Source organism: Hyaena hyaena, unplaced genomic scaffold (assembly GCF_003009895.1).
Source record: "Hyaena hyaena isolate Hyena2069 unplaced genomic scaffold, ASM300989v1 scaffold_51, whole genome shotgun sequence".
In the NCBI taxonomy this organism is placed as follows: domain Eukaryota; kingdom Metazoa; phylum Chordata; class Mammalia; order Carnivora; family Hyaenidae; genus Hyaena; species Hyaena hyaena.
In genome coordinates, this window is record NW_024080683.1 from 3,326,186 (window position 1) to 3,350,576 (window position 24,391).

Consider the following 24,391-nt stretch of genomic DNA (forward strand, 5'->3'; position numbering starts at 1 on the left):
TTCCGTCCTCGCTGTCTTCTTACCTCAATGGCTGCATCTTCTCCGTTTCCTCCTCTTCTCGGCCTCCAAGGCTGACTGCCCTGTGGCCCGGTTCTTGGCCATTTTCTCCACCCTACTCTCTCCCCAGGTGCTTCCTGTGGCTCCATGACACCAAATATCATCTCTACCCTGTTCACTCCCACATTCCTAGCTCCGGCTCCCACTCTGCTCTGGAGTTCCAGACCCTTGTATCCAATTCTGCACTTGACACCCTCACTCTGACACTAACAGGTCTCCCAAATGCACTATGCTCAAAGTCCCGGTCTCCTCCGACCCCTAAGGCCTGATTCTCCATCCCAGGAAGTGGTACTGCACGCTCAGGCCAAACCCCTAGAGCTCTTTCTTGATTCTTCGGATTCTTATCACAACATCTCAGCACGTCCTGTTGGCTCGACCTCCAAAACCCAACCTGAATCCAAACGCCCCTCATCATCCGTCCCACTCGCTGTGATACACTAGTGGTCTTTCTATTTCCCCTCCTCCCCTCCTCCTCAGTCTATTCTCAACACAGAAACCAGATACGCCTTTTTAAAATATAAGGCATATCTGGTTAAAATAACACTTGAAATCTTTGAACTCCCGACTTCAGTCGCTAAGGCCACGAATGATCTGGCGACACTACAATCACAGTAGGATTCCCACTGCTTTTACCTCCTCAGGGAACACTTCCCCTCAGCGCTTCAGATGAGTCAGTCCTCACTCAAGTCAGAGAAACCTTCTCTGCATACCCTTTCTCAACATCCTTCCCCAATTCTGAACCCCATTACTGTGCTCTGTTTCTCTCTGCAGCACTTACCTGCCCAGGAAATGACATCTGAGGTAGGAAATGCTGCCTGGTACTCCCATTAGGACATAAGGTGAGGGCGCTTACTCTGCCCTGGTCACGCTGGCCGCGGTGTGCTCTCAAACACTCGCTGGAGCAACAATCTTCCGCCTTCGCAGAGTTTACGTTCGGGGAGAGATGACACGGAAGAGACCTGCGTATCCAGTTCAAAATCTGTCGTTCACTTTGCTTAGCCTCCCCGCATGTTCAGGTATGAGCGTTTCTCATGCACCGAACATTATTCTCCTAACTGGTTATATGTTACCTCATTTCTCTTTTTAAATTTCTGTGAGATGAGTACAAATATCAACCATAAAAGAGGCTTAGGTCACTAGTTCAAGATCCCAGAGGTGATCAGAGGGAGGGTTTGGATTCATCTCAGACCCATCAGGCTACTGGGCTCCACCCTCCACCACCAGGCTATGCTAAGTACAGCCCCTCTATACCGTCCTCTGGAAAGGGATGGGTGGAGGCACAATGGTGTCCAAAGCTTCAATTCTACCTCCTATCAAAGAAAACAATGTTGTCCCTTGTACTGCTAGAAACTTAATTTCTAGATTGAGTCACAAGGATGCTTTTATCCAAATACAATTCAGGGATGACAACTGACCACAGACCAAGGCTGAACAGATGCATATAGAGACCAGGTGGGGGCGCGGGGGTGAGGCATCACATGAGGCACTGGCCATGCTACTCACTGCCCGTAGTACCCATGCTATGAATTTTCTTGTTTACACCTTTAAACAAGAACCACTAGAGGTGACGAGTTCACAAGTTTGGCTGCATTCATCCAAAGCAGAATACAGCAGCAAACACCTCATCCCTGGTTCTTTATCTGTCACCAAGAAAATTCGCTGCCTGGCTGGTGCAGAACGACCAAACCGACTCCTGGCCTTAAACTCTGCATAACTGATTGTGCAAGCTGGAGTGCCTCGGACGGATTCCACCTACAGTTTGATACAACGCTGAGAAAATTTTCTGGAAGGCCCCTGCTCAATTCTGGAACAGCAAGAGACCTAAAAACAGGTACCACAAGATCAGAGATACATTAAGGTGACATCACTTCTCTCTTCTACGGTAATAAAATTAAAAACAGCCCAACTGTGTACCTTATCAATATTATCACCGGTTCTCACTGTTCAGGCCACACAGCACATACCTGCAGGCCTACACTTGACACACACGCCTACATATACTCCTTCCTTATTCGACCCTGTGGTTCCTGACTGCACAGGGGATAAAGAGCATCTGTTATGAATAATGATGCATAGTTACTTCACTGCAAATATTACAGATGCTAAAAAAAAATATCCAGACTCATTCAAAAATTATAAAGAATTATTCTGAAAACAAACTAAGTATCTGTATTCAACTCTACTACTGAACAGGAGCCAAAACTACTCGTGTTCTAAATTTACCAGAAACAATATAAATTGTGACATTTGGCAACATTCAGAACCTAATTTAAAATCACTTTAACTCTAAACCCATAAATTTAATAAAACTGCTAATAAGTGCCCCATGCTGCGAGATGACCCATTTATGTAATAGCTTTGAGGACTTCATTCTTTCCTAAAAATCAAGGCTTGGAAAATGTGGGTGGAAGAGGAGGAACAGAAAGGAAAAAAGCAGAACGTATGAGGGTGAGAGGGAGTTTCACTGCTTCGAGAATAAGGGAAAAGCTGCCCCCCCCCACCGTGTATACACCCACCCCACACACACCCATGTTCCCTCCTTAACGTTAGGAGAGAGTTTTTTAAGCCAACACAACTCATCTCCCATCTTCTAAGCTGGAGGTATTTTTGCTGGGCTTTTCTGGTTCCTGGATATTTTCTGGTCTCTGGATTCCAGATCTCCAGCCTTCAGATAAAAGATGAGTCTACAGATGGGCTATGCATACACAGAGGAGGCAGCCAGCCCCAGAAGCAAGGAAGTCTAGAAGGGACCATCTTCTCTTGGCTATATTCCCAGAGATGAAATGATTTCTAAGTAGTGCGTTGCAAGATCCTGGCAAGATTGATTTCTGGATGCAGAAAAATGAAAATTAAGCAAAAAGGAGGGGGGAGGGGGCGGATTCAAACAACAGCCAACATCATGGTGTTCAAATATCCCAAGCAAAGGAGTCCTGAATCTCTTTGCTCTTGACACTCCCTGGCTAGTTAGCCATCAACAGCATCAGCAGGTCTAGGTCAACACTTGTTGGGGAACTGACTGCCCTCTCACCCCACAGGCCAGGCATCAGCTCCAGCTCCCAGGACCTAGAGGGTGACCAGGCTCTTTACAAACCAGAAACCAAGGAGAGTCAGAAATGAGTCTTCAAAATTATTTCACTCAACCTTTTCATTTTACAGAGTCCAGATTGCTAAGCTGACTCTCTTAAATATCTCTAAGGAAATTAGTGAAAGACTTAGGTTTTAAGCCTCATTCTCCTAGGTCCCTGGTCTACTACAGTATATTGTTGCTGAAAAAAAAAAAGAATGGATTGGCTGTCTGGGTCCTGCCATAAATAAATAAGAACACAGGTTTAAAAACCATATATATGGTCAATATGCCTTAGTGGTTAAGAGTACGTACTCTGGAGCCAAATTGGCTGGTTTATATCCTGGCTCTGCCCCTTACCAGCTTTGTCACCTTGGGCAAGTTACTCAACCATACCTCAGTTTCATCACCCATGAAATGGGAAGAAGAATAATAGTAATAACCAGCATGATGGTACCTACCTCATCAGGTTTTAGGACAACTTAAATGAGATAATATGTCTTATTAATATGTTTTAAAATGAGAAATCAAGCACTGAAGATAATATCTACCATACTGTAAGTGCTATGTGCATACTGGGTATCAGTATTCTTTCAAATTTGATTAAGACTACAAAGAAATAGGAAAAGGAGGCAATGGTCTCACTTTGCTTTATTTCTCTGGGCTCGTTCTAGATAGTTTTCAATTATACAAGCTTTATCTGATAAAAGCATTTTCCCAGGAATTCAGTAGGGTGGCTTCGTGTATTGCCCAGCTCTAACTAGCGCAATCATTCTAGGTAATTTAAGGATAAGAATAAAAGTGGGGACAGATCCTACTGGTATTTAGCTCTAAGCCATGACTTCAGGTTTCAGAACTGCCATTGACTGGACATCTGTATACTGGCCTCCAGGTCCCTTAGTGATGCTCCCAGGGCCCGTGCTTGTGGGCCTGATTCTGGAAGCACGGTCTGTGCCCACTCTCCAAGCACCAGCCGGGCAGCACCTCCTGGGAGTCTGGGTCCCAGCTCCAAAGGCTCCTTCTCCCAGCTTCTGGGTTCTGGTAACTTCCAACTCCGGCCCCAGGGCTGTAGCTGCCTCCGTCCATCACTATCTTTATGGCCTCCAAGCTCTCCTTTGTGCCTTTTCAGTCTTCCCATTCCTGCTTAACAGATTTCTGATACGGGAGTCTCTGTTACAATAACTGAAGTGGCTTCTCTTTTCCTGACTAGACCCTGGTTGGCACCACTGGACCGGCACTGGGCCCCCCGCTTTCTCACACGACACAGAATCACCCCTTGTGAAAATCGAAAGGGAAGGCCACTCCAACTTTCACCTGGAGGATGTTAAAATCCCTTGTGCCCCTTACAGCGTTCTCTGCTTAATGTCTTTTTTTTTTTTAAGCTTATTTATTTACTTTGACAGAGAGAGAAAGGTGAGAAAGAGAGAGAGACAGGGAGAGAGAGAACGAGCAGGGCAGGGGCAGAGAGAGTGGGGTTGGGGGGGGAGAGAGACAGAGAGAATCCCACTCAGGCTCCACGTCCAGCGCAGGGCCCGACATGGGGCTCGAACCCACAAACCATGAGATCATGACCTGAGCCGAAATCAAGAGTCAGACACTTAACCTACCGAGCCACCCACGTGCCCCTTCTCTTCTTAGTGTCTAATTTCAGTTTATCCACTTGAGATGATGGGATCTTCTTCAATTAGTTGTCAGTAGACATATTCTATGTCACCCGCACCTACTATGTGACAAGCCTTGTCCCATGTGCCTTGACACGAAATTTCCTATAATCCCTACTACCTTTCCAATTTTCTCTCTTTCCTTTGGATCTGTAAAATGAAGTTCCAATCAAAAAGATACCACCTTAAAGTATCTATGTATGAAGATATGTTTCTTCTTTTTTACTATATTTTTTTTATATTTATTTATTTTTTTAAAATAGTTTATTGTGAAATTGGTTTCCATAATGTCTAAGAGTGGAGAAGGACTTCCCTCTGGGCACGTTTGCTTCTTAACTTAATAAAAGGTTTTATATATGAACTGTAATATATTATATATAATATGTAATTGTACATGACATATAATATGCATCGTACATTACAAAGCATATATAACATGTACCGTTTTCACAGGCCTAATGTATTTATGTTGCTAGTTACATATTCTGTATTATAAGTAAGTACATAAAGCCTGTGAAATTCATTTATTATATTTAATGGACCATTATTTATACAACTTACTGCTTTTTAAAGTCTCCTCTTTCTCTCTTCCTATTTGATTGCAAGCTCCCTGAAAGCACATGCATATGGAAGCGGGTGTGCGTTTGTGTGCAGGCATGCCTGGCACTGAGCCTTGCCCTGTAAATGTGTGCTGGATTGAGTTATAATCTCAAATCTACGGAGATTTCAGTCCACATTTCGGTCACTTTTGATCCGCCAGTAGCTAAGCAGAGCAATGTCTTGGTTAAAGTCAATGCTCAGAAAATATCAAGTGACTAACACAGAGAAGGTCTTAAAACACGATCAGAAAAAAATAGATTTGTCCTGTAAAGTGTATATGGAGCCTGAAGAAAAAGGAGAGAGGAAGAAAAGCTAGAATCAGAAACATAAAGGGGCACCTGGGCAGCTCAGCTGGTTGAGCGTCTGACTTCAGCTCAGGTCATGATCACGCTGCTCATGGGTTCAAGCCCCGAGTCAGGATCTGTGCTGACAGCTCAGAGCCTGGAGCCTGCTTTGGATTCTGTGTGTGTGTCTCTCTCTCTGCCCCTCCCCTGCTCATGCTCTGTCTTTCTCTCTCAAAAATAAACAAACATTTAAAAAAAATTTTTTTTAAAGAAATATAAAGAGAACATTACATCATGGAGTTTATGGGCTGCGAAAGGGGACCCTCTAACTCCTCACCTTGACACTGCCCTCCCCTTACTAATTCCACCGTGAACAGTGTCTTTCTTCAGCTTAAGGTTTCAGCCCAGTTAAAACACAAATACCTCTGGAAACTGTAATACTTTAGTCAACTGACTAAAGTTGGTTTCAGCTCTTTTACTGAAAGCAGATTAGATACAGATTAGTGGGTCTGGAGGACACTGGCCCTGGGAGACATCGGGACAGTCCAGGGCATTCTGGGCTGTCACCCTTGGTGGCATTCGGTGGTGAAGGCAGGGATGCCACGTGGGCCCTCACACAAAGAATTACCCACGTCCCACATGACCTTCAAGTATCCCACCGGACGTTCATGTAGGTAAAAACCTGTTTATCATTATCTGAGCTTAAAACCTAAGTCCATTTTATTTTCATGATCCCTATTTGTGCTAACTTATCTAAAATGAAGTCACAGTACGAATCAAAGGAAGACTGATCTCTGTCTTGATAGAAATATCATGAAGTATTGTCCGCGGTTTCATAAAATCATTTATCACTGAATGTAAAGAGACCAGCCATCTGAGCCACCACTACAACTGATACAATTCTGGGTCAGCAGAATTTTGCTAAATATGTGACTCCTTCCTCGTGTCTTCTGGTATAGTTGGGATGAAACCTTTTCATATTTAAACTCACATGTGTTATAAATCATGTTCCTTTTTTCCCCTTGTATTTCAGTTATGAAATTATATTGACTTTTTAAAATTACATACACAGGTAGATAATGCTGTCTATGAATTTTGTTTGAGAATAATAAAGAGGGCAATAAAAAAAGGGTTTAGATGGAGGGAAGGATGAGAACAGCAAAAGGGTATTTGGTGGGAACACACCACTGAGAAGAAAGAGAGAGTGAGGTCTGGCAACGAGCCCACAGACGGTATCTGATGAATGCTTAAAGGTGAATGGACTTTACTGAATCTTTTTTCTAAGCAAAAATGCCACGTGGGTGTCAGTCACAGCTTACAGGACTTAGCCAAATGCATGGAAGGACGTAAGGTAGACCAGCATTCAAACCTTGGCTCTGCCTCTTACGAGTCATGTAAACTTGGGCAAATAATTTCAATTCTCTGGATGCTGATGCTCACGTTTGCAAAATGGAAGTAATAAAAAAGGCTTTACAAGTTGGACTCCCTGAATCTTAAAAGTCTATCACCATGTCTGGCATATCCTACGCCTCTGACAGAGATTAATTCCACCCTCTTAGATGTGGCTTCATTTCCTAGTATGCCCAGAAAGAAGGAAAAGCCAAGATGGTAACTGGGTTAGGTATCTACTGCGACGTAACAAATTACCACCACTCTAGTGGCTTAGAAAACACACGTCCAGTTGACTCTTGAACAATGCAGAGGTTAGGCGTGCTGACCTCCTGCACAGTCAAAACTCTTATTTAACTTCTGACTCCCCCAAAACTCAATCACGAATCGGCCTACTGTGGGGCCAGAAAAAGCCTTACCAATAAGAGAAAAGTTGAATGACACGTATTTGTATGTTCTATGTATTATGTACTGTGTCCTTACGATCAAGTAAGCTAGAGAAAGGAACATATTAGTAAGAAACTCACGAAGAAGAGAAAATACATGTATAATACTATACAGCAAAATACCTTTGTTTAAGGGGACACGCCCAGTTCTAACCCCAGGTGTCCCAGGGTCAACTATATTATGTCAGTTTCTGTGGGTCAGGAATGTGAGCGTGGCTGGGTGTGTCCTCTGATTCAGACTCGACGGCAAGGCTGCCACCAAGATGTCAGCCAGAGCTAGAGCCTTCTCTGAAGGCTTTAACGTTCACATGGTTGTTGGGAGAATTCAGTTTCTAGAAGGCTGTTGGGACGGAGGTCTTCAGTTCCTCACTGTCTGTTGGTCAGATGCCTCCCAGTTACCTGCCCCGTGGGCCTTTCCAACATGGCAGCCTATTTTCATCAAAGCATACCAGCCAAAGAGACAATAGAGTCTGATAGCAAGACAGAAGTCCTATCTTTTGTAATCTAATAATGAAAGCGACATTTCAGCATCTTTGTCATATGTACAAGCAAGTCACTATATCTAGCCCACACTCAAGGAGTGGCACATACAGGAAAGTCTGAATTCCAAGAGACAGGAATGGTGGTAGGTGGGCAGACAACTTAGAATTGGCCTGTTATAAAATAGGGACCTGTACAAAATTCTCTCCTAGATACGTGAAAAAATTAGCTGAGTCAATATGTATATACTGTATGTTAGCTAACTGGACAATAAGTTCTATTTAAAAAAATATGTAAAGAAAATGTTTTCAATACCTCAACTGTTTAAAATTTAACTCACTGATTAATGTTATGTGTTTTGTGTCTGATAGATTTCTCTTAAAAATCTGACATAAAAACCAGGAGTATTCAAATTACAAAAGGATGCTCTTGGATTATATAACTCAACAGGAAAACAACGATTCTAAAAATGTTCAAATCTGACAGCCAAATCCCTTCTAATTGCTGTGTTGTTCAAAGTGATTTCAAAAAGAAATCATGGGTCTATGTACCTGAACTGAAACCTGGCAATCCTCTCCTTCACTAAACTCTAAATACAAAAGAAACCTAAAGGCTTAATGGATCATCCATTAAATGCTTTCTTAATTCCCACATCCCAGAGTGAAAATCTGCATTACCTTAAAAAAATGAATTCCCTTCGAAAATGCAGTGGCCATGGGGCGCCTGGGTGGCTCAGTCGGTGGGCGTCAAACTTTGGCTTAGGTCGTGATCTCATGGGTTGGAGAACTGTTTTGGGCTCTGTGCTGACAGCTCAGAGCCTGGAGCCTGCTTCAGATTCTGTGTTTCCCTCTCTCTCTGCTCAACCTCTGCTAATGCTCTGTCTCTCTCTGCCTCTCAAAAATTAATAAATGTTAAAAAAAAATGTTTAAAGAAAATGCAGTGGCCAGCACTGAAAAACGGATGCAAAACACCAGTGGTTAATCTTTTAAGAAGAAAAATAAATTTAAAAAAAATTAACTTTCTAGGATTAACTTCTGCCTGTGGCCATACTTCTAAAATTTTACTTTGGAATCATCCTGGTTGAAGAACATGGTTTCTGGGAGAAATCTGGAAATGTCCCTGCTGTTTAAGACATATACCCCAAAACTACCTTTCTGCAAGGGACTAAGTCCCAGGCGTCACCCCTCCCACAAGCCCTTCTCTGGGCAGGTGGAACTCAGGTGGATTCTATGAGGCCCCGCCCCCACCCCAGCTGGACAAGCTGCATCTGACACACGCTGGACCAATCAGAGTCTTTCCAAGGAACCCGAAAATGGTATAGAGGGACACTACCCAGACGACTTGTAGCACACAAGTTCTGAGTACGTTTCATGTTCAAGGCTGGGGGAGAAAACCATGTTGAGGCCACGGATACCGTGATGGCTAATTTTATGTGTCAACTTGACTGAGCCACAGGGTGTCCAGGCATCTGGTCAAACATTACTCTGGATATGTCTATGAGGGTGTTTCTGGACGAGATGACACAGAATTGGTAGACTGAGTTAGGCAGAGTGCCTTCCCCAGGGTGGATGAACCTCATCCAATTAGTAGGAGGGCTCAACAGAACAAAATGGGGGTCCCTCCCACAAGTAAGGTGAATGGGTCCTGCCTGGCTGCTGTGAGCTGGGACATCAATCTTTTCTGGCCTTCAGAATCAAACCAAAATATCAGCCTGTTGTGTTCTCCAGCCTGCCAGTTTTCCGACTGGAACTTACACCATCAGCTCTCCCGGTTCTCAGGCCTTTGGACTCTGAAGAGAACTACACCATGGGCCCTTCTGGGTCTCCAGCTTGCCAACTGAGATCCTGGGATTTGTCAGCCTCCACTGGCTACAAGTGAGCCAATGCCATATAATAAATCTCTTTATATAAATAACATACACACAGGTACAAATAAATATACTACTGGTTATATGTCTACACAGAACCCTAATACATATACTAAGAAATACAGAAAAGCAGGGGCTCCTGGGTGGCTCAGTCAGTTGAGCATCCGACTTCAGCTCAGGTCATGATCTCACGGTTCATGATCAAGCCCCGCGTCGGGCTCTGTGCTGACAGCTCAGAGCCTGGAGCCTGCTTCAGATTCTGTGTCTCCCTCTCTCTCTCAAAAATAAACAAACGTTAAATTTTTTTAAAAAAATAGATAAAAGCAATATGTAGGGAGAAAAATGAAGTGATGTGTAAAGAAAAGCAGAAATAAACAACCATGTTGCCTGTAGAGGAAGAGCATGGGGAAGTATCTTGTGCTTCAGACTTTCAAAAGATCTGGCTGTCCATCCTGTCCTTGGGTACCGTGAAACACTCCTGATTCCGTACAGTAAATCTCCTTTTACATAAGCCAGCACAATGGGATACAGCTGACTGCAACCAAAAGAGTCTTGAACAAGGTGCGAGGTGAAGCCACGCTCAGGCGGTAGGGAGCCCCCATCCCCAGCTCGGCTCCCTGACTCCTGTGGACAGAACACAGCGAGACAGTGAAGACACAAGACCCTGGGGTCAGAAAGAAACTGCATTCACTTCCCTGCTTCGACACATACTAGCCATGTGACTGCTGCTAAGTCACTTCACTTCTCCAAGTCTTCGGTTTCCTGATGTAATGACACATGGGGCTGCTAGGACAATAGAGAACTCTGAGCTCCAAGGCCATCACGGAAGGCCTTCCAGATGGCACCCCAGTTGTGTGGCCCAGGAGTTCTGCTTAAGGCAGCAGGTGGCCCAGAAAAAGGGCTTACAAGTTAGCTATTACCGTGTCTTTCTTTTTGACGTCACATTCCCTACCTGTCACCAAAGCCACTGTCTTAAGCAAGTAAGGAGGGGCGCTTTTAACACAAATTGATACAAACACGTGCGACAGTCTGCCAGTGGTTTTTCTGCCTCAGCTCACTCTACTTCTCAAAATAAATATATACCAGACGCTACACCACCACACACAGTAAAAATTATAGCAGAAATACTGTGTCTTTCAGGAAACCATTCGCAATTGCCAAGAACCCAGCCTTCTGAAGCAAACACTGTGTCAAAAGACAAAACAACTTTCTACAGACGCACAAAGGGCTCTGAAGTCAGCGGGACATGGGTTAAAATCCACACGTACTCTTGCTCAAGTTTCTTATTCTTCTTAAGCCTCTCTTTTCTCATATTTTCAAGGGGACAATTCATAGGGTTGGCAAGGATTAAAATAAGATATGTAAAGGGGCACCTGGATGGCTCAGTCGGTTGGGCGTCCAACTTCGGCTCAGGTCATGATCTCATGATTCGTGTTTTGAGCCCCATGTCGGGCTCTGTGCTGACGGCTCAGAGCCTGGTGCCTGCTTCGGATTCTGTGTCTCCCTCTCTCTTACACCCCTCCCCCTGCTTACACACTCTCTCTCTCTCAGAAATAAATAAAACATTTAAAAAAAAAAAAAAAGATATGTAAAGGTAAGAACTGACTAAAAGTGCTAAATAGCTGCTAGCTTCTTTCCAATTCTAGAATAAATAATAAACAGAAGTGCTAAATACTTGCTAGCTTATTTCCAACTCTAGAACAGTCGGGAACTAATTAATGTATTCTACTTAATAATATACTAATAATCATCCAATGGCCCCAAGAAAAAATTTTGCTAGTAACTTAAATGGGTCTAATCTTGTCAAGTAGGTTGAACTACTTTACTGTAAAGCAGGTGGGTAAGACTCTGCATCTTAATGCTCTCGAGCTTCCCCCTCGATGCAGGGTGGCGCTGTGCTCCAATTCTGCCATCACAGTCCTGGCCATAATACGGCCCCATTTCCCTCTTGAAAGTCCCCTGGTTTGGGATAATAAATTATACGATCACCTTTCCTAAATAAAATAAAATCTTTAGATGAAAGATAAACTTCTAAAATTTGTCAATTCACGTCAATGTTTGTTTACTGTGGTTTATTATGATTTAAGTTTTTTCCATCCAGCCTCTGAGGCAAACTGAAAACAAGACCATTCAGCGTAATCTACACACCAGGTAGCTTTTTGTGTTGCCTCGAGTCGGGAGTTATGACTGCGCTGTCAGCCTTTATTTCACAGGACGGGTCGCACGACCGAGCACAGCAGCAGGACAGGGCCGTCCCGCTGAGCAGCAGTCACTGTGGTTTATGGAGACCTCCCACCCCCACCTCACACTGACTGACATACAGGGAGCACAGTACATGACGTGCTTCAAGGCACTCAGTGCTGTAAAATGCATTTTTCACATTTACCATCTAACTTAACTCTTAAAAGCAAACACCATTTGCTACCCCACCATCTCACGTGCACCTGTCGCTACCACACAATGCAGGGGGTGGGGGTGGGGGCACCTGGAAAGCTAATGCATTAGCTCACAAGTTCTCTGAGGCTCACCTTCTCTCTACCCAAGATCCCCAGAGCTTGCCTGCGTCACTGCCTTGACCCTTGTTTTCCACTCACCATGAATTCCAAGACCAGTTCTGGGCCTTCTTCCCTATTGTGAGCCCTGCCTTCTACCTCCATCCTTAACATCCAGCTTTGTTCATCAGCACCATGAAACCAAAGCCAAAGACAAGAGGTGCCCTGGCCACACTCCTCCTCAAGGATATGTGGCCAGGTCTGCCTTTTGCCTAGACCGTACCCATCTGGAAAGAGGGATGAAACATTACTTCCCCCCTCCATTTTACACAGGAAGAAACTGAGGCAGGGTAGACAAGTAGCTTCCCCAAGGTCACACACCAGCACTTCTTGAAGAGGAGTGTGGATCTTCTGAGTCCAGGGTCCACGCTGTTTCTCCTACACCCATGCTTCTCAAATTTCAATGTGTACTCACAAGGTCAGCTACATAATGGCAGGGATCGGTGAAAATGAAAAAGAAAATGAAAATGGTGGGTCCCTTGTTCAAAAGGCAGGAGAAAATGACTGCCCATTCTCTAGTCTCTCTCTTGACTGGTCGTGGTTTTGGTTTTGGTTTTTTGGGGGGGTTTTTTGTTTTGTTTGTTTTTTTGTTTTGTTTTTTTTTTTTTCTTTTTTTTTTTTTAAATATTTTTATTTATTTCTAGGAGAGACAGAGAGACAGCGTGAGCAGGGGAGGGTCAGAGAGAGAGGGAGTCACAGACTGAAACAGGCTCCAGGCTCTGAGCTGGCAGTCAGCACAGAGCCCGACGCGGGGCTCGAACCCACAAACCGTGAGATCATGACCTAAGCGAAAGTCGGACGCTTAACCGACTAAGCCACCCAGGCGCCCCTGTTTTTTTGTTTTGTTTTGTTTGCTATTTACCACTTCTGCATGGGGAGGTGCCCAGAACCTCACATGGCATGGGGAACATTGAACATGTACCCAGCCCTGACCTCCGCACACTCATACCTGGGTCCCCACTGGAGGCCAAGGGCAGCAGTGGGCACTGGGTGGGGGCAGGGAAGCCAGGAGCTACCCTGCCAGCATGCGGGACCACACATGCAGGAACTGAGCCCCCAGGCACCCCACACAGGCTCCAGTGTCCCGTCGGATTTCACCTACAACACACAGCCTCAAAGATAAAATCAGTAAGAATGTCAAGACAGCAACCACCGGGCACTGAACCCCAAACGCAGGGCACTCCTTCTGAGCACGGACCTCCATACAGTCACTGCTCACACAGCCAGGAAGCTGGTCTTGTGCTGGGTCTTGTTAAAAGGCACGATCTGAGTAAGTCGGTCTGGGGCGGCCCTGAGACTGTGCATTTCTTTTTTTTTTTTTTTTAATTTTTTTTAATGTTTTATTTATTTCTAGGAGAGAGAGACAGCGTGAGCAGGGGAGGGTCAGAGAGAGAGGGAGTCACAGACTGAAACAGACTCCAGGCTCTGAGCTGGCAGTCAGCACAGAGCCCGACGCGGGGCTCGAACCCACCAACCGCGAGATCATGACCTAAGCGAAAGTCGGATGCTTAACCGACTAAGCCACCCAGGCGCCCCGAGACTGTGCATTTCTAACCTGCTCCTTAAGGATGCAGACTATCCTTGAATAGCAAGGTCCATTTTTTACCTTGTTTATTATGTCAGAACCAATTACAGGCCTTCTATTTCTTTCATTATTCAAATAAGGCAGCCATAAAAATAGGTATTAAATACAAGTCACCATCCATACAAGTCACCTTAAAATTTGATGGGTCAGAAGTAGCAAATCTATTCATATTCATGATATCCTCCTGCCCGGGGCTCAAAGACTCCATAGACAATGGCACACAAAGTGACTTCTGCATATACTGATGTCACTCAGGTGGCCTTCACACAAAGGCGGCCTGATTCCTGCCCAGGGAGACAGTGCCCCCGCTCCCCACTCAGAAGGGCTGATTACTGGAAATTGGAAAGTGGGGCAAGGGCCCACTTCCTCAGCTCGTGGATGGAAGGGCAGCTGAGTGGCAGTGAGTTTTACAGGTGCACCTGCTCAGGAATGGCAGCAGCCATGAACTCTAAGGAAGAGGGGAAAGAGGGTTTCTCAGCACTCCGGCAGCAGGAGCTCTCAGACAGTGGAGTCCTCCTCAGTACCAACCCACACAGCACGCAGAGAGTGAGATCTCCAGCAAACTGAGCCTCAGTCTCTTAATCCCTAAAATGGGACCAGTCACACTTGCCCTGACCCACAGGATGGAGCCTTTGGTCAAATCATAGGAGACTATCAGACGAGATCGGGCACATTCAAGGTGGTGGTACGGCCGTAGACCAAATCATAGGAGACTATCAATGTGCAAGTTTGTGAACCATAAAGCACCGTGCAAGTCTGAAGCTGTTGCTGTTTAACAGTCTTAGAAAATGCTACAGGTGACTAGTGGATGCTGTATTCCAGCTCCGCATTCTACGTTATCAGAGGCAGAGGCTTGTCTAGGGGGCAGGGAGTGCTAATGGAATACATTCTTTTAAAGGCAGAATGTTGTGCGACTGACAAATCACTTTTATAACTAGAACAAATCATGCCTGCTGTTCAGTAATACTTGGAAATCCATCATCAATTTGATTTATACGCTGCATCAATAAATCACACAAAGTATAGACTGTGCAGCCCGAGGAGGAAACAAAAGTAAACACTGTGCTTCACCTGCGCTGTTGGTGAGACAAGATGAAAACCCTGGCTACCTCAACTGAAATAATGCCTTTGGTTTCTCACCGGTTTGGTTATTTCTGGAATCTTTTATGGAATATCAACTTTATTTGCTCTAATTCTGCAGGAAGCCACATTGGAAGTGCAAGGAAATACAAATGATTAAAAAGCAGAAGTGAAAAAAAAGAAGTAGCCAAGTATTTTGCCCCAACTTTCATTAGTGAGTGTATCAAACAATATATCAATGCATTGAATTAATTGATTGAATATATCTATCAATCAATATATCGGTGCATTGAATTAACTGATTGAATATATCAATCAATTATATCAATGGACTGAATTAATTTATTGAATATATCAATGCACCGAATTAACTGACTGAATATATCGATCAATGTATCAATGTATCTCTTCAAAAACACAAGATCCCACTTGCTATTCTTATCCCAGAGCTAACATGACAACATTCAACATGGCTTACTCACTGGTGTTAGCAAAATTTTTTTTCATTGTTTGTCCAGGAATAAACATAGGTAAAGGAATGATATAGGAAAGTAACATTTTAAATCAGTGGCAGTATTTTAAAATTTATAATGTGGCAGTGGGAGAAAAATACGAAGCTAAGTGACCCACTAAGGAATCAAGTGGTAACCTAAGCTCCAGGTTATAACCAATTGAGTTAGCAAAGCACAAACAGTGAAAAATCTAAATAAAATCTGGTGTATTATTTAAAGTACACCAGTCTCTAGACCTCCCAGGTTCACATATTAAAAAACAAAACAAAACAGGTCTTTAAAAGAGACACCAACCTTAAGTTATACAAAAGAATGTTCTAATCCCAATTAGTTAGTGTCCCTTGTTGATATTATTCTGCTTTTTCTGACCAACAATAATGAATAACCCACAGCGCTAATGAATAACTAAGTCCCTTTGTCTCCAAGGACAACAAGAAATGTCAGAGGCTCTAAAGTAAAATAAAAAACCTTTACAATGAAAATCTTCCCAATTACAGGGTCCTACAGGGACTGTGAATGTGGAGCTGTCTTAAATATTTAAGCAGCTGTGTCAAATGTGCTTAAAATGAGGATCATAAAGTTGATTTCCCAGACGCCTTGAAAAATGCATTTCTACCGGTCTAATTACAATCCATAACTGCTGAACAGGAAGTAGGGAGAAACACCATTGCTGGTACAAGATAAGTGAGGTTTTGTACTCCCGGCAGCGGAACAGCCAGCGTGCTCAAGGCAGTAGCTCTGATAAACACAAACATTCCCATCTCAGTACGTTAAACATTCGCGTGTAGTGAGAAATCCTTTTCAAAACTAATCTCTACTACCTAAGAAAGGTAACACTAAAAGTAACTTGATGGTAGCACAGAGCAAATCAACAGACACACGGACGCTGCGGAGAAGCAGGGACCCTGCAGACAAACGAGGGATGCGCGAGGAAGGGCTCTGTGCTGTGGTGTTTTAACTGGGACTCCTTACCTTCTTCTGACACATCTCCTAACTCTGTGCACACACGAGGCGTCGAAGCAAGGACACCCAGAGCCAACAAAAGCACACCTTGTCCAGTTTTCCAAGTATTTCCCACTAAAAGGGACCCAAGCTTTTTTGGGAAAAAATGGCTGATTCCGAGTCCAGGGCAGGGAAGTAAAAGTGGACCTAGAGCATCTTGTCATGTGTGAAATGCAAGGAAGTGCTTAACGGGAACATATCCAAAGGCCACCCGAAATGGCTTGAAGGGGCTCGCACCTGCCAGGTCTGGGACAACCTGAGCATCAAAAAAGACCAGTGATGGGGATGAATCACAACACGGAATTTTTAAAAGGAATACATGAGGTCTATAGTGGTTCTCGAAAAATGGAGAGAGAGGAATTCTTCTTGCAAGAAAAATACCAATAAGCAAAGAAGGAAAACTGGAATCAGAAAATCACCATTAGGCAATTAATACTGTAGTGACGATTCCCATAAGCATCAGTGATGCGGAATACTGCAGCTCTCAGAATCGGCTTGAATACCACACCATCAGCTCCTCAGTCCACACAGACTTTCACTTAGTACTCGCTTGTTTTTATTTTTGTGATAAAGTACACCTAACATAAAATTGACCATCCTAACCATTTTTATTTCGTTTTAAAGTTTATTTATTTATTTACGTAATCTCTCCACCCAACGTGGGGCTCGAACTCATGACCTCGAGATCAAGAGGCACTCTCCTGAGGCACTGAGCCAGCCAGGTGACCTCCCATCTTAACCAGTTTGTTTGTTTTTTTTTTTAAGTTTATTTATTTGAGAGAGAAAGCACTAGTTGGGGAGAAGTAGAGTGGGGAGGGGGAGAGAGAGAGAGAGAGAGAGGCGGGGGAGGGGGGGCGAGGCCAGAGAGAGGATCAGTATGGGGCAGGAGGCTCCATACTGTCAGCACAGAGCCTGACGTGGGGCTTGAACCAATGAACTATAAGATCATGACCTGAGCTAAAGTCAGACACTTAACTGATTGAGCCACGCAGGCGCCCCTTAACGATTTTTGAAGTGCATATTAAGTGCATTCACCCTGCTGTGCGATTCTCACCGTGCGTCTCCAGACCTCCTCATTGCCCCCTCCCTCCAGGCCGCAGCAACCACAGTCTACTTTCCGTCTCTGTGAGTTCACTCCTCCAGGAACCTATATAAGAAGAATTCTACAGCATCTGTCTTTCTGTGCCTGGCGTGATTCACTCAGCACAGGGTCTTCAAGGTTCACCCATGCTGTAGTGGGTGTCAGAATTTCCTTGCTTTTTAAGGCTGAAGAACATTCCATTGTGTGGATAAGACACACATATTATTTACCCACTCATCGGCCTCCACTTGGGGTGCTCCCACCCTCTGCCCTACAAAGCGCAGGCTTTGTCATCACAACTACCAAAAGGGCAGCTCTGCAAAGACAGGACATCACTGAAAGGAGCACAGGGCGATCTGGTGTTGAAAGTCTGAACCTCCTCAAGATGGCAGTCGGCCTGGTGTCCAAAGGCTGCCGCGGGGCCTCTGTTTCCCTCAAGAGTAAACACACCCCGTGGTTCCCTGAGTTTGCTGGGTACCCCAGTGCCCTTGGCACGCTACTTGGGAACCATGCTCTATGATGGGAAAGCCACTGTTATGTGCATTTTCAGTTGAGTGGAACTCACTCCTTACGTAACTAACGTAAACACTACCATTAAGTTTATATTTCTCACAAGGCTCCCATTAGATACTTCTCCAGTCTCCAAGTCAGGTATGTGTCTGTGCGGCAATGCTTAGATAACGTATTTTCTGTATAAAGTTCCACTGGATTCCTGAGAGATAGGATAGTCACTCTCAAGGCCCAGAAAACATATTTTCTCAGCCACTCTATAAACAGTACTTGACCACAAAGTAATGGTACCCCACTGTCACAGTTTTACGTCAACTTTAGTGGATGACAAGGTACCCAGATATTTGATCAAATATCATTATGGGTGTTCCTATGAGTGTTTCTGGATGAGATTTACATTTAAATCAGCAGACTGAGCAAAACAGATTGTTCTTCCTAATGCGGATAGATCTCACCCAATCACCTTAAGGTCTGACAAGAATAAAAGACTGACCTTCCACCAAGCAAGAGAAAATTCTTCCCTGAATGACTGCCTTCCTGTTGGGACACTGGCATTTTTTCCTGCCTTTGGACTCAAACTGAAACATTGGTTCTTCGTGGGTCTCACACCTGGTGGCCTTCAGAAAGGGAGTACACCGTTGTCTCTCCTAATTCAAAGCCATCCTGGGTCTTCAGCTTGCTGACTCTTCTTCCATTTCTTGAAGATGGTCAGTCTCCACAGTCTATTCAGATGCAGGTACAGGTACAGATACAGGTACAGGCACAGATATATTTCCTATAGGATCCATTTCGCTAGAGAACTCCCTAACTAATACACCCACAGAGTCACAGGCTCTTGGTACCTATCTCTCTGGGTCATGGCAATGTCAATAACACATAAAAAAGCAATGACAAATCCCAAGAGAGATGTCAACCTCAAGTTTATCACATCATTCCACCACATCATCCCCAAGGTTAAAACCCTTCGGCAATTCACAGTGTGGTCAGGATAGACCCGCACTCCTCAGCACATCATTCATAACCTTTATGCGGCCTCTGCTGATTCCTCTCCCAGTCTCGTCTCTTAACAGTCTGTACAGCCCCAGGGTGGAATCAGGCAGAAGCTAATGAAACGCACCATGATCTCTCCTTCCAGGTTTTGAGGGTGCTCATCTCTCTATCCAGATTGGGTTCCCAGACAGCCTCCCTCACACACGTACGTACACACGTGCCCAGATGCACACATGCAACACACGCACACACACACAACATACAATTTGCAAGACTGCAAGGCTAGTTACTTATCCGCCTAGATATCCTACCCTCCTCCCAGATCCACTCATCAAGCACGGGCTGGGAACCCTCCAAATGTGGCCCTGCTGCCCTCAGTGTACCGCTATCAGAGCCCTGACTATGCTTTAACTGCCCATTCATTTGTCCGAATTCTCCTAACTCCCTGAGGACCAGGACTATGTTTTCTTGGCTACTGTAACCCTAAAGCAGTGGCTCACCTACAATATATACTCAATAATTCTCTGTTGAGTAAATGACTGGATGGAGATTAAACAGTCCCGGATCAGGGCGCCCAGGTGGCTCAGTCGGTTGAGCACCCGACTTTGGCTCAGGTCATGATCTCACGCTTTGTGGGTTTGAGTCCCACGTCGGGCTGTGTGCTGACAGCTCAGAGCCTGGAGCCTGTTTCAGAATCTATATCTCCCTCTCTCTCTGACACTCCCCTGTTCATGCGGTCTCTCTCTCTCTCAGAAATAAATAAAACATTAAAAAATAATAAATAAAATAAAGTAAAGTAAAGTAAAATAAACAGTCCCGGAGCACCTATCCTCAGCCAGTTACTGGCTTAGCTTTGGAACTGCCAACCGGTATCTGAAACGGACACAGTCAGCCACCATTCAGAGTGCTACCCAAGCTCCCCAAGGCCAGAAAGGATGGTAATACTGCTGGCCTCGACCCCTGGTCCGTGCTCAGGCCCACCCCATCCGTGCACATCCAGAGCAGGCACCACAAGCTCAGAAGCTGCACAAGGAGCCAGGACGCTGGAAAGAGGGCGCTAGGCGGGCAGCACTAGTGCTGACATTTTACCTGAGCTCCAGGATGTATGACCCCTGAGAGCTCACTTTCGCTGAATTCCCTGAAACATTTCTCTTAAACCAGGAGTACAATCATAACCACTTCTGGTCACCGTCCAAGTAATATCCCCAAACTCCTTCCCAGGTGGCAATGCTGAAGTCACTTACACTTTCTAGACCTAAGTTCCTGTATCAGTCAATTAACAGCTGCATACGACTCAGGGCCGTCGTGAGCAATATAACTGAGATCACATGTCGGAAGTCCTCAATACAGTGCCTGACCTGTGCTAAGTTATGACATAATAAATAGAAGTTATTAACACTATCAGCATTATCATTGCCAGCCAGGATTTCAACACAAGTAGATCTGACAGCAAGCTATGGTATACTAGAGAAGCATGAGTTGAAAGACTTCACTGGGTCTCCGCCCCGTGAAAACCCAAGTACATGAGCTTGACATCGAGGCACATAGCTTGTCATGCCATGAACACAGCAACCTGACAATGGTGCGGTTTGGAGGCCCCGGGACAAGTGTTTCTTAAACTCATACTAAACATCAATAGGTCTAAGAAACAAAACAACCTGAAACCAAACCTAAACCTAAGCCAATAAACAAATAAACAAACAAATAAATAAATAAATAAGAAAAAAGCTACACATATGTTTCAGGTTTTTCCTTAATCGACCCATTTATACCATGGAGAGGAATACAGAGACACTAAAACAACTTTTTGGTTATTTGCCACATACAAATAATTATTCACCCTAACTGGGTGAGCTGAGTTAAGTGGGTGCATGGCTACTTGGGCCGCCAGTGATTCTATTTGATAGTGTAAACACTTAATATTAACAGTGAAAAACAAATGCTAAAAATACCTAAAGGAACATATAATTGTACTGTTTTACATAACAAAGCTGAGATACACCATCTTTCTTTTTTCTAGCCCAAATACACATCTCATTTGCAATATAACTCATTAAGTCAACATCGGTTTCTAAAGAGTGTGTGTCATTCCAATAATCTGCTAGTCTCCAACAATGATTTTGTGACTTAAAATACATATTATCCAAATACCACTGAATTAAAAGCACATTCTCTCCACATTTCAAATTAACCCAGTTTTCCAGTTCTCCACCAGCCCCGAAGCACAGCCTTCACTCTCCTGTCTAGCTTTCTTCCCTTCTGTCACTAGCTTTCGTACAAAACTTACGGGTTCTGCTCTAGGAATAATTTTTTACCGTTTCTATGTACTAATTCTTCACTTTATTGGCTACTAACATTTCTCCTCTTTTATCTTTTTCTTCCCAAACCTTTCTTCTGGCACCCAACTAGCACAACAACCGTTCCAGCCGCCCCCATCCTCCACGGCCTGCGGAATCCAGCCCCTTTGTGTTTCCAGGGGTGGGATCTCGCTAAACTCACTCTTGCCCTTCCACCACCCACCCACCCTCATCCCTGTTTCTTTCTTTCTTTCTTTTTTTTTTTAGTGTTTCTTTATTTTTGAGAGACAGAGAGACAGACCACAGGCAGGGGATGAGTAGAGAGAGATGGAGACACAGAATCTGAAGTAGGCTCCAGGCTCTGAACTGTCAGCACAGAGCGTGGTGCGGGGCTCGAACTCCTGAACCACGAGATAATGACCTGAGCTGAAGTCAGATACTCAACCGACTGAGCCACTCAGGCGCCACCCCGCCCCCCCCCCCAGTCCCTGTTTCTGATCTCTCTGTCTCACCTTCTACTCCGCTTCACAGTCCCACAGTCTTCACGTTTGCCACTGTGGCCTCCTCACCCTCACGCGCACATACACACCCACCCCCCGACCACGTAAGCTACATACTACTGAGACCATCGGCTCTGACCCTGATGTTCAATCATGTATTTTTCCATAAGATTTGCTGGCAGGAGGAACAAGGGGGAGGAAAAAATAGTTTCCACTTGTAAAAGATCCCAGAAAGACAATCCTACCTTTCCCAGGATTTGGAGGAAAGGGACTTCCAAACTCCTGCTGCTTTGGCTTTAAAGTGTGTGGCCCTGACATGCCTCCAGCCTGGGTGACCTGGAATCGTGGCTTCCCGTTGGTGAGCACTTGTCTCCGGGGGCTCAAGGCGGGCAGATGGAGGGGGCTCTCGGTGACGCTGCCCTGCGGAGCCAGCCCTCCTCCCGACGCCATCTTGAGACGGACGCTGTTAGTAAGGCTTCCGATAGCAGAGCTCAACATGTTGCCACAGGCCAAGGGGCCAGGAGTCCCAGAGTGGGCTCGGATGGGAGGGATGTACTGGCCACTGACCATCCCAGGCCCCTGTGGGCTTCCTGATGTCCGGTGGAGACTCATGCTGCATGACCTTCCATTCATTCTGAAAAAACCCCGCGGCCAGGATGGTCAAATATCCAGTGGCACTACTGAGTCCTTTCAGGCAAAGTCCAGTAAGTTATCCATGGTGCGGGTTATTAGCCTGTTTAAAAGAATAAATGCAGGCAGTTTTAAAGGCAAAAATGAAAGTCAGTCACTGTGAGTTTTCAACCTGTGTAGCATTCTATCAGGAAGAAAAGCAGCACTCTTCGCAAAAAGCCTTTTATGTAAGGCAAGGTCATCATACACATGGTTCCCTGGCAGGCACTCTCCCGTACCGCACTCGCAGCAGACACGGGTTATGGATCACTGCGTTGTTTTGTTTGCCACTGAGCCCTTCTCAATACAGTGCTCTTGGCAATGACAACCAATCAACTGGTGCCAGCCTGCAAAGTGAAACTTCTTTTGCTCCCTAGAGGGTCTGTCTGTCCATCCTAGTTCACTTTTGCCCGGGTGAGTCTTGGGAAACTCAAAGCATCACCTTCACGGGCCGTGAGACCAACGCTTCGACATTTCCAGGAAACAAAAGATATGGCCTCTGAATAAGATCGTGAGGATATTAAGCCACCTCTGACACTTACTGTAAGAGCAAATTTTTCACAGTCCCTAGGTTTACAAAAGATAAACATAAGGGCCTGGGATTCTCACAAAGACATCATATGCCCATATTTCCAAATACAGCCGCACCAGGGTCTTGGTTCCGTGATTCTGAGTTACAGGAATGGAAAAAGAATCAACAACACAATACTCTCACCTTCCATTAAGATCCTAGGAAAGGAAGAAGTCTGTGCAAAACACTTTGTGGAAAGCCTAACCAAAGAAGAGCCCTTCTAACAGTAAATACCTCCACCAGACTCCACACACAGGAAATCAACCGCAGTTCCACAAAGCTTCCGTCCGCCATTCCACCACCCCTTCCCTCAAGCAGCAGAGAGAGAACAGAGTACTGATAAGACGGCAGGACGTCATTACCCGTCTGTGTGTCATGATGTCAGTACGCTCTGCTTACAAATCTTTAGGAAAGGCCATTCCTTACCTTGATCTGCAACAGCTCCCTGAAACGTACACAGAGTCAATGAGATGCTTAAGTGTCACTAGTCCAAATGAAGGACAGACACAGTCACGATCTGTATGCTTCTCCACAGATAGGATAGTCATGAAAAGAAGCCAAACCTGGGCAAATGCAGGAAACAGGACTGAGTGCAAAGCCACAGTGGTCAGACAGTCTCAACTGGATGATTCCTGCTTTTTCTGTACAATCCACTCAGTGTCTTGGACAAATATTTCCAACCAATTCCTAAATGAATGGCTCCATCAGTCACCAAGGACAGAACATCACAGAGAGAAAACTCTCTGTGAAAGAGTTTTCTTTTATCCTTACAGACAATCAAAAAGTATTTGATTTTCAAGTCAATCACTCACTGTGCCCTCAGCATTATGCATTCCCATATGTTGAGAAACTTCCAAAATTATTAACAGTACAACATTTGGAATGTTTTCCTCATCTTTACCAATTCTCTACTTTATTAAAAATTCTAGGGGCACCAGGGTGGCTTAATCAGTTAAGCGTCTGACTTCAGCTCAGGTCATGATCTCACGGTTCATGAGTTTAAGCCTTGGATCAGGCTCTCTGCTGTCACCACAGAGACCACTTCCAATCCTCTGTCCCCTCTCTCTGCCCCTCACAAACGTACACTTTCTCTGTCTCAAAAAATAAGCATTTAAAAAAAAAAGAATTCTGTTAGTCTAAGGCACCTGGGTGGCTCAGTCATTAAGTGTCCAACTCTTTATTTCGGCTCACGTC

The 24,391-nt window shown here is 44.8% G+C and overlaps 1 protein-coding gene across 1 annotated transcript in view; it reads right to left on the bottom strand.

The window, feature by feature from the left end:
- The window catches only part of GLIS3 (GLIS family zinc finger 3), a 443,619-nt gene that overhangs the window by 405,391 nt on the left and 13,837 nt on the right, over positions 1 to 24,391 (bottom strand). Inside the window, exon 2 of the mRNA XM_039230793.1 lies at positions 22,203 to 22,690. Coding sequence (XP_039086724.1) covers positions 22,203 to 22,590 — 388 coding nt within the window. The 5' untranslated portion in view covers positions 22,591 to 22,690. The remainder of the gene's footprint in view (positions 1 to 22,202; positions 22,691 to 24,391) is intronic.